Raw genomic sequence first — 11345 nt, forward strand, 5'->3', positions numbered from 1 at the left:
TTTACAAAATTCTTTCCCTATCCAGAGATGCCCCTCTTTCCTATTTGCGTGAGTTATTTCCCAGGATGCTTAGACTCTGTTACGAGAAGAATTTGCTGGCATCCAACAAGCTTCACTTCACAAACCTCTCTAGCTCGGAAACGTGTTTACGGCTCTTTTGCGAGATGGAAAGAGAATATCTCAGCAGTAGCTCCCGCATCAACAAGGCAGGCCAAGTCTCAAGTTTACCCTCCTTTTCTCCCACCAATCTGAGAGAAATGTTTCTCAGTTGTGCTGCAGATTCAAAGCATGTGTTGCAATTACTATTCGAAGTCCTTGCTGTCGATGGTGTGAAGAGCATGAAAGAAATGGAAGGTTGTAATACAGAAAAGTGGATTCTAACTCTGTGGCCAATCATCTTCTTACATGCGTGGTCAACTTCGGTAGACAAGATGGAGAGTCTCATTTGGATAGCAACAGTTTGGGAGAATCGGCCAGAGAACGTTGATCCGCTACTCTTTGACATCTGCAGCGATCTTAACAGGGACATGGATCTCGTCCGATGGTGCCTAACCCGTAGCACCAACGTTAAGATTCTACCCCTCTTGCAACTGATAAGGAATCATTCACCTCTGTTTACTCTTCACAAATCTCTGCCATTACACACATTGTGGCCAGAGGAGGTGCTGCACCTTCTTGATGAACACAGTAAAGCTAGGGACCCAAGTGGGACACTCAGCTCTTCATGTCAAAGCACATATAAAGCCTTTTGCATTCTGCTGTCAGTGTTTCAGGTGATTGGTTCTGGAATGCAGCTAGACAATGCTGTTGCGGGACGGCAGGCGCGAGGAAAACTGCATAGTGACAAGGGACAGACCCTGGCTAGGAGCACAGATGCGAATAGTGAGGGGATCTCAAACTATCGGGACAGGCAGGCTCCTCTCCTGTTTTACCAACAGAATATTTTGGAAAAGCTGCAGGAAGTAAGGAGAACGCTTGATGACTTGAAGCCTTTGGAATGTAGAGTGGAAGTGATGGAAAACATATTTTCTCTCTTGTTTGTCCGGCATAGTGACATGAGTGATGAGGGACAGAGTGAGTCTGGTGGCGAAGAAGGTGAACTTGAGCGGTCCTTCTTGTCACAGCAAACAGATGTAGAGAGTTTAGCAAGTACTTCACATGCTGCGATAGACTTGCATCTGAATGCTGCTTCATCTACTGGTGATAAAAAGGAGACAGAACATGGTACAAAAAAAGTGAAAAAGGTTTTAGATTTTGCAGATCAAGTAGTCCTAGAAGAAAGCTCTTCAGAAACGGTAAATCTCTCTGTCAGGGCATTGTCTCCCTTTGGCAGTGCTTCAGAGGAGGAGAAGACCAGTGGATCATCAATAGAAGCAAATAGCAAAGATCTCAAAACTACAGAAAGCTCCGAAACCTCAAAAATCCGTGGGTCTTCCTGGCCGCCTGTGAGCTCTGACAGGCTGACTTGGGACACTCACCAGCAGTCCCCCCAGAGTGGCCCAACCTTTCATCACCAAAGCAGCTGCACAGTGAGTGGGAAGAGCACTGGGTCCAGCATGGGAGAACTCCCCCACACAGGCTACTTGATCAATTCATTGGTGGCCTGGGACATTTTACTGCTTTTACGCGATTCCATTCTCACAGCCTCTGCTCAGACTTATACAGAAATATCTCAACAAGCTAATACAAATGAAAGTTGCTCAAGAAAGGAAGTACAAGTCCGTTTATCGACCCTCTCCCGTTTAATAAGTGAAGGGTTGTGGAGAATGCAAGTGATAGCTCCTTACAATCGGAAATTTGGTTCTGTAGAAAACTTCGATGATTTTCTAGATGGGACACTTATCTCTGGACATACAGGTTACACGGTATATGAAAATTCCTCTGCATCGGGCAGTGCTAGGGCAAGACCCCATGACTCAGGACAGACGGCAAATTCCCAAGGGACGAAAAAGCGCCATGGGAAAGAACATGAGTTAGCCGAAGTGCCTACAGGTTTGCAGGACCACACCAGTGTCATAACGTACCTCTTGGCTCCGCCATCAAGTCTGATTACTCTAGCCCTTGCCAATGGTAATGTAACAAGAGCAGAACAGGTTGTGAAAATGTACAAGGTGGGAGATTCAACCGAAAAACGAGAAGTGTGTTTAATGAACAGACTTGGTCAGCTTCGTCCAAAGTTATCACTGACGAGTCAGAAGTCGGGCAAGCTAAGGGAATCCAAAGGTGTGCAACATAAGGGCTACTCAAAAGACTTGATACAAAACATTGGTTTATTAGCAAGAGAAGGTTCTGCGCAGGTGAGTGCCACTAACATGATACATGACCTTGTTACATCTACTCCACCTCCAATACCTCAGTGTTTGTCAACAAAAGTGATAGAGGGTAGTTGCCAAATTGCTTCATCTTTCCTAAGTCCCCAGGCGCTTGTCTTGGCAGATTTGGCCCTCACAGTGGACTTGACAGAGACCACTGCTTCATATCTGCTGGAACAGGCTCTACAGAGGTCGGTTTCCCAGCCATCAGTTCCCTCTAGTCTACCCAAGACCATTGGAAGTATCCAAGGTTATATCCCTGTATTGCAAAAGTTGGCATCAATGTGTAGTACGCTAATTGCAGTTCGAAGTTCGGAATGTGAAAGTGACTCAGATGGGGCAAATAAGAATTCCTCAGCAGACACTTCTACTTTTGTCTCTCCATTCTCAGCTACGCCAATGTCGCTCATGCTGTCGCCTCTGCCACTTGGGGAGAGCGAACTGAAGAATTACATAAAAGCCTGGTCCAAGTTCCTGGACTGTTTTTCAGCAACTCAGGATACATTACTTTGGTCTGATGAAACACAGGATGACAGCAAGGAAAGTTCTATTAATGTCCATATTCATTCAGGGAAGAACAAAGCACATATGTCGTACAAGTTGCTACTGCAGATTCTGAGTGAAAAAGCTAATCACTTGTACAGGAGCAGTGTCAAAGAGTGTCAGGATGCAAAAATGGGAGCCTTTGTCAGAACATTTTATCAGTACCTTCAACTTATGTCTGCCATGGTTACTCATAACGCTGACGAAAAGTACCACAATAACATGAGGAGCTATTTCTCTCTACTTAAGCAAAGACCCGTGCATATCTTAGGGTCACTGATGTTCCAGCAAGGTGTTGACCCGGTGAAGTTGGAGCCAATAGCTGCCAGGATGAGACTAAATTTAACAGCAATGATTCTCCAGTATTGCTGTCCCAAGATCACAATATCAAAGGAGTTTTTACACAGAAGAAAACTTGACCAGGAAATCCAAGAGGAAGCTTCAAGACTTGGTTTTCAGGTCTCTCAGGGACAGGTCATAATGAATTCAGGCACAGTGACAGGTACCCCAGCTGTTTACGGAGAGGTGATTGTGCGAGATATCTTAACCTCTCTGCTTAGTGGTCTAAAGGAGGTAATACAACCTCAAGCACTCGCATTCACTCAGTGCCACAGAGCAGTTCTTCTGAATGATGCGACTGCCCCAAATGCACTGTTATCCCCTGATATTGAGGAAGCATTGAGTGATACAGCAGAGTTGGCCAGCATAGACTTCACAAAAATGCCTCAAAATGAAGAAGCAGTTGTATTTTTTATAAATCTGGCAAATTTGATGTACATTCATGCTGGTTTACTGAATCATATACTGTATCCCAAGAGTAAATCAGGAGAATCCAGGGGCATTTTCTCAAGTTATGTGATAGAACGTCTCATGGCGATGAAACACCTTGGTTATAACATTGGCCAACTAGGATTTCTTTCCCTGTATGATATCCTGTTTGGTGTGCTTCAGCTGCAGAATCCATTATCTAGTTTATTAATCCAGAACGAGGAGAACGTGAAGGTGAGCCTCTGTGAGAGCAATCTGATAAAAAGCAGCTTGCAACACGAGAATACAGAGAAACTGCAACACATCTCTGGACTCATTACTGCCTTCCCTTCTAAGTTAAGTTTTTGTATTACACAAGGAAATCCAGTCTCCCCCCTTGTGCAGGTCATCTATGCAGATCGCATAGAAGAGCACATGGAAGCCGCAGTGTCTGAACACTTAAATATGTTTACTGTTGTGAAAGAAAAGCACTTGGGAGATGTGTGCGGACAGGAAGACCATCCCTCTGGAAGCCAAAAGGTTAATGTTTGTGTGTCCAGGACAATACTTAACTATGTGGCAAGGCACTGTAATGGGACATTTGCTGGAATACATTCTCTGCTGCAAGAGGTAAATGAGGAGATGGGCAATGTATTTAGCAAATCTGATGCAGGAATCTCTTGCAAAAAGCATATAGACATAAGTGTCTTGGATAGTAACGAAGCTCAAGGAATTGCCGTAGAGTACGTGGAACATTTAGTCAATGAAGAATTTTCCGTGACCCACACTGCTTCCGAAACCATTGCACCGCCTGCAGTACCTGATGAATTGGACTGGACTTCGGTGAAGGTTCCGCCAACTGTCTTAAGTCACCTACGAAGGCAGTGTCCCCTCCTTGCCTTCATAGTGCAAGCGTTACACAGTGCCTTGGAAATGAAACGACAGAAGGGCCACTCGTGGGCCGATGACGAAACTGACGCTTGGCACAAGATCCTCTACCCTCCCGAGAGAAGAGTAAGAGCTCTGCCAGAAGAAACACACCACTTCCAGGCCTGCAGGAACGTCTTCACCAACGGCAGATACAAGGCCCTGGGAAGAATCAGTCAGGACAGCAATGTCTTATCGGCGTTACTGATAGACCCTGACGTTTCATCCATATGGTCAGTAGCTGACCAGCTATTAGGAAGCCAAACAATTACCAAAGACTGTACCGCAGAATTGCACTCGAACGTCACTTGCATGGTGACAGTTCTGCAAAACTTGCCTGTGACCACTTTGGAAAAACATCCCAGTCTTCAGTCCCTTTTGGATCAGCTTCTCCTCTTCGTGGTGCAGATATCTGAGATTTCTGGTAAGTTTGTTTTTGAGTTTATGAAGCTTTTTTTTACCATTTCTGCAGTTGTTGGCTAAATATCTGCCTCTCCCAAACATATAAGCAGCCCAGTGAGGGGACAATTTTACAAAAGCCAGTTTTAAAGTCTTGTTATCTGCTATTACTATGATTTAGAGAGCGAGAGAGCGCGAGAGCGAGAGCGAGAGCGAGAGAGAGAGAGAGAGAGAGAGAGAGCGAGAGAGAGAGCGAGAGAGAGAGAGAGAGAGAGAGAGAGAGAGAGAGAGAGAGAGAGAGAGAGAGAGAGAGAGAGAGAGAGAGAGAGAGAGAGAGAGAGAAAGGGAGGGGGGGGGGAGGCATACAAGTCCTTATACAAAAAGCTGTTCAAATAGACCTCAAAATTTCCACAAAGGATCACTTTTTTTTCTTTATTTCAACATAAGAGACTCCTGTGTGTAATAATACCCTCTGTTTCTCAGCTGATCCCAAGCCATGGATGTATGCTTACCACTTGTCGGATTGCAACGTGAGATTCAAGGCCATTCAAGATGCACATAAGTAAGTGCTTAAAGTTTGTTTCAGTTATTAATGTATGTTTCATGTGATTGAATTTTCATTGAATTTTCATCCTTTTTAGTTTTTTCTTCTGCTCTATCATCATCTTTTACTCATTGTTTTCCAGTTATTTTTGTTTTCTTTTTTCCTTCTCTTCATCGGCTGTTTCTGCATCATCTCCTTCTCCTTCTTCTTCTTCTTCTTCTTCTTCTTCTCTTTCATTATCATAACTTTGTGCAAAAGAGATGATGAAATAAAATTACAGATTGATTTTCTATTATGCATATACTCTGTGTAAAAAAAGATAATTAATAAATTAATAAGGTACTAGATTAAGATATACACTTTAAGATATCTGTGAAATATATGAATACATGGTTAAGGCTTTTCAGAGTCAGCAAATTATTTAGATAAGTCATCATATTTTGTATTTTGCTAAGCATTCCAAGACAAGCCACATCTTAAGATGTTCAGCCTGGCCTGGGCATCTTAAAGATAGTGTGTGTTTTTTCTATTATTTTCTAGACTAATGGTATGAAATATATGTCTAAATATGTTGTATTAGCAAAGTGATACCATTTAGTATTTGCCCTAGTTATACAACTATTGTCAGTTCGAAAAAAGGGAAAAAGTGCAGTAAGAAAGGGATCCAACCCCACAAAACATGGCCAATGCAGAAGGGTTAAGGACTTAATCTCGTATTTATCGGATTCTAGTTCTGCACGACAGGGAGCTTACATAAAAAATTTCCGAGAACCATCCCAAAATTTAGTGCCTTTTGATATTCTTTCACATTAGAATATGGTCCTATTTGTGAACCCCTCAAGTGAGTAAAAGAAGATGACATATGTATTGAGAGATGTGGAAAGATAGATGAATGAATTAGTGTTATTATATACTAATTTTTTTCCAGATCTTGGCCAGCTTCTGCAGCAATTGATCACCTGAATATACTGGTTCACAATACAGGACTCGCAAGGCATAAGCAAGAATGGGCCCAGAACAAGGCAGTGCAAATTGGGGTCTATGAAGAGGTAGGATTAATACCTTAAATTGTGTTTGACTGTTTACATTTTTTTCCCCCCATATATTTTTGATTGTATGAAGTGTATTGTAATGGGATTTTTTGGGGTATGGATTATATTATTATAGCTGCATGGTTATCTTTTATTAACACTTTTCCTGTTCATGTTTTGATACAGATCCTTAGAGTTGGGAATCCAGAGGTCAGTTCCTGGCAAGAGGTAGAAAAGATGTCAGAAGAGGAACCTGCTGCTCTGCTTCAGATGCTGCTCCAGAAGAAACAGTTCAAGCTCGGTGTCCAGTGGGCAGAACACCACAACGTCAGCCCCGAGCTGCGCCGTTTGGTTGACCAGAGTTACCTGATGTCTGTGCTGGACAAGACAAGCCCGGATTACGGCACAGCTTTAGAGGCTCTTCACGCTCTGAGTTCCGACGATTTGGTCATTGTCTCGCAAGCACTTCTGGAAAGGTTGTCGAGTGCACCCACCAGGAGGTTCTTGATTGAGTTCTTGCTGAAGACACAGTTCTCATCCTTATGCCAGGGGAAAGATGAATTGCCTGGAAAGGTAGATGAAGCAGGTGTCAGTTCTAGCGAGGTTGCACCTTCCATTACACTTCCAAATCTCAGTGATCTGCAACAGGAGGTTATGGGACTGATCTTGGTGGAGGACATTGCTCCCCATGCAGATGACCGGTTCCAGTTGAGCCACTTGGCTTCCACCCCGCATCTTATCATCGAACAGTGGCTAATGAACATCAAACTAGAAGCTGTGGAGAAAGCTATAAAGACCCTTAGCCAGCATTTGGATATGGTCGACTCTAGAATGTCTTCCAGCATTCACTCACAGGATTTTGGCATCTCAAGTCTGTGCAAGGAGGCTGGAGTTCAGAAGAATGAGCCGCAGTCGTTGAGCTGGGATGTTCTGAACTGGCTGCTTGAGGCTTATGCAGCTAAGGCTTTGGATACAACAGGCGTGCAAGTAACGCTGAAACCACAGACTTTGAACGAGAATATACCAAAGAAGTTTGTGATGCCAGCTAGGCCTCCAGAAAGACACGAGTGGATTCCAGATGCTGAAGTGAGGGAGTGCCCTGTCTGTAGAGTTGCTGTCTTTTCAATGTTTTGCAGGAGACATCACTGCCGAAGATGTGGCCGAGTCGTATGTGGTTCATGCTCGAAAGCCAGGATTGTTATCCAAGGTTATGGAGATTTGCAAGTAAGAGTTTGTCTAGAATGCTACCAGCAAACAAAAAATCTAAACCTGGATGATTACATTCAGGTACGGCCACTGGGAGATGGGACCTTTGACACGGTGTCTCAGAACTCGGAGGGCTTCATGAGTACCAGGGGAGGGGGAGGGTCGTCTTGCACAAGTGACACTGAGGGGGGCTGGTACCTCTCCACAGATCCAGATCACAACACCCTCGTCCGCCAGGAATTCTGCTACGACTATGCGCCTTCACTCAGCCTGTGTCTTGCTATCCTGGCACAGCACCAAGACCACAAGAGAGCAGCTGTGTGCATTGTGAAGCTGTGTCATCACTTGTTTTCCCTGATTGTTTCTTCCATCAAGTCTGCTAGTCCAGAGGTAGACAACACTTTTGTGCTTTCAATGATTCAGACATTGTTGGCCTCATCAAAGGTGCGATTCGGCAACATAGGTGAACATCAAGGAATAGCTCTCTGTGAATACTACACCCAGTGGGTAGATCTGATCTCTTTATTGTCAAAAGCCAACTGCGGTTCCATAATTCCTCTCCCATCTTTGCAAAACATGCTTCAGATTGGAGAACTGCACAGAAAGAATTTGATGGGAGAGGATAAGTTAAAGGAGAGATTGGAGAGGTGCTTACAACAGGAATTCATTCACATGAGACACCTGCGTGACATGTTGGTGAAAAAGCAGTTGTGGGAATTGGCTCTGAATATCTCCACTAAGGCTGGTTTAGAGGCAACGGGTGTCTGGGGTGCATGGGCTATGGCATCACTGAAGGCCGGAGATTTCCCAGGGGCAAGAGAACGCTTTTCTCGGGTTCTGGAAAGACCATTTGACAAGAGGAGGCCTTGCAGGTCTTCCTTATTGCCAGAAGTTATAAAGTATCTGGAGAGCAACCCCTTCTCAGTGGACCAGAAGGTGATGGAGCAGGCAGAGAGAGCACGAGCGAACATTATGATGAATGACCAGTCTAGGCTGCCTCCGTCACAAGCTCTTGTTGTCCTTCACTCTCTACAAGAACTCAATAGTATTTCAAATGGACAGCTCACCAACAGAGAGAGTAACAAGCAGATATTTTCTAGTCACAGGACGAAAAAGAAAAATAATTCGAAAATGGATTCTTTGTTCCAAACTGAATGCAAGTACTACTTGTGTTTATACGGGAATCATTGTATGGCCATACAGTATTTCATGAGAAATAAACAGTTGCAAGAATGTGTGAATTACCTTCTGAGCGAAGAAATTGAAGTTGATCTCTTTGTGCATGAGGTGCTGGTACCCATTTTAAGATGTGGCCAGCTGGACATTCTGTTGAGGAACTTCAGAGCCATAGATCCCAAACAGGAAAAATGGGCGAAATACATGCTTGGAGGCTGCCGGTGGCTAGAGCGCCAAGGATGGTGGAATTCCCTCTTAGCTGTGCAGGAGGCCTTAGGAGATCGACTGAGAGCTGCAATGACCCTTCTCAGAATGTACAGCCACACAGTAGACAGCTACAATGGATTAGCCAACAGAGTTCACCATCTTCTCTCGGCAAAGACGCACCTCCAGGCGTATCTCGACACGCAAGCGTTACATCAGTCCAGTGCCAAGAAGAAGAAGATCACGTTGAATATGTCAGGATGGCAAGTCAATCAGCACATCAATACATTAACACTGCAGGCAGATGTAACCAAGTTTTTAGCCAACTGCGAGGCGAAGGGAAATGCGTTGTGTTCCTTGTTGCATAATCTCCACAAAATGAAAGTCCTTGGGAACATCAGTTTGCCAACGCTGCTTGGGGATGAAGAAGAACGCTTAGCTGTGGCCTCTCTTGCAATATGCAGTGCTCAGAGTGTTGCAGATGGACTGAGCTTGGCATACCGTGTGGTGGAGGGCAGTGGCATGTCTGCCGAGAAATTGTTGTCAGTCGTTAGTCAGTTACTGGTAGCACACGAACAGTACAATACAGTGGGACAGGTTGTCCGTGGTATGCAAGAGTGGGGGGTATTGAAACCAAAGACGATCGATGCTGCCCTTCAGCCGGCACTGTTAGCCACTGCAAGCAGCACCCAGAACACTCATCTAGATGCCCTGGTCAAGCTTCTTTCAAGTGACGGTGCAAAGGTATGTCAAAGTCTCTTAGGAATTCTGTCATGTTGTTGTTTTATTGTTTTATATGTTGCTTCTCATTGGTTTGTATTATAGTTCCTTCTGTTGTGAAAAAAAAAAAAATCTTCAGACTATCCATTCCATAATTTTTATCAATGGAGAGGAAAAATGGAAGGAGAATAGCATAAAACAAACCACAACGGGGCAGTATACAAAAGAAAAGAAAAAATTAATCCATGCTGACTTATATCTTCCCTTCCACTCTCCCAGATTGAAGCATACATCAACTGTGGTCGTCTGAAGTCCGCATATCTGGTAGCAGTGCATCGTGGCCGACACGAAGATGTGGTAAAGGTGCAGGAAGTGGCAAAGTCGAACGGTCAGGCCCATGTTGCCACCATGTGTAGCAAGTGGTTGGCAAACTATGAGAACCGCGTCAGTGCTCGAATGTAACTTTTTTTCCTTTCTTTCTGTCTTTCTTTTTCTTTTTTTTCTTTTTTTTTTTTTTTTTGATAGCATGGGTAGCAATATAGATATTAATTAACTTCTTTCTCTCTCTCTCTCTTTTTATATGTTTTTGTTAGATGATAGGTATTAGAAGAATACTTTTAGTTTACGTAAACATCCAATGCAAGTTTACTTTTTGTTAGAATTCAATACTTAAGATTTAATAATGATTGCTTTCTCCACTTGTAAGAAAATATTTATATCAGTAATGATAACCTGTTGTCTATACCTTTTTATATGCAAATTGTTGCCAAATTTATGATCTTAAAGCAGATAATATTGTCCTCTATATATGAAATATATTTTGTAATCATTTTTTTTATTATATGTGTATGTAGTTGAGGGCATTCCTTTCTGCTCTAATATTTAGTATTATAATTGATCTGGAAGATCTTGAACCAAAAAAAAAAAAAAAAACATTGCTCGCTGAACACTGTCCAGCTTGCGTTACGCTCTTTATAGTATTATGACAAAAGTTGCGGTTGATAAGCATATTATCATTCCACTTTTCAGGAGTAATAACGAGATCTTATTACAGTGATAATACTTTTATTTTGTGCCTGATTTCTGTGTTTAGAAGTAAGTTAGGGATTTTAATTTGAAAAATGTATATAACCCAAGGACTGCGATATTTCCAATATTTTATATATATTTTTTTTTATTTCTATTTTATGTACGTAGGGTAAAGTATTATTTCTTTATTGATGATTTTTTTTATTTTCTTTCTTCTTCTTCTTCTTCATGTTCCTTTTTCTCATTTCCTTTGCTCTTTTCTTTCGTCCTTTATCAAATCAGGAAGTAGGGAAACAAAAGATAATTTGAAATTATTATCTTTTCCTCTAAACCTGGTAAAACTATATGTAATGATGCTATAATGAAAGATACACTACACACCATATTTCTTTCCCCTGGTGCTGTGTTCCGTGCTTCAGTAAACTTTGTGGAAGTTTAGATCTAACTTTATCCAAGTTTAGTTAACAATGCTTTTTCGTAGGAGGTGCTCGGAGGTTGAGGGTCAAA

The 11345-nt window shown here is 42.8% G+C and overlaps 1 protein-coding gene across 1 annotated transcript in view; it reads left to right on the forward strand.

Moving 5' to 3' along the window:
* The window catches only part of Sptz (zinc finger FYVE-type containing 26 spastizin), a 14514-nt gene extending 3770 nt beyond the window's left edge, over window positions 1-10744 (forward strand). The window contains exons 3-7 of the mRNA XM_043004146.2: window positions 1-4953; window positions 5412-5490; window positions 6401-6521; window positions 6690-9833; window positions 10089-10744. The exon at window positions 1-4953 is cut by the window's left edge and continues 520 nt beyond it. Of these exons, the coding sequence (XP_042860080.2) occupies window positions 1-4953; window positions 5412-5490; window positions 6401-6521; window positions 6690-9833; window positions 10089-10271 (8480 nt within the window). The 3' untranslated portion in view covers window positions 10272-10744. The remainder of the gene's footprint in view (window positions 4954-5411; window positions 5491-6400; window positions 6522-6689; window positions 9834-10088) is intronic.
* The last annotated feature ends 601 nt before the right edge of the window (window positions 10745-11345 follow it).

Source organism: Penaeus japonicus, unplaced genomic scaffold (assembly GCF_977035675.1).
Source record: "Penaeus japonicus unplaced genomic scaffold, GWHDUDI00000001_assembly GWHDUDI00000012, whole genome shotgun sequence".
NCBI lineage: Eukaryota > Metazoa > Arthropoda > Malacostraca > Decapoda > Penaeidae > Penaeus > Penaeus japonicus.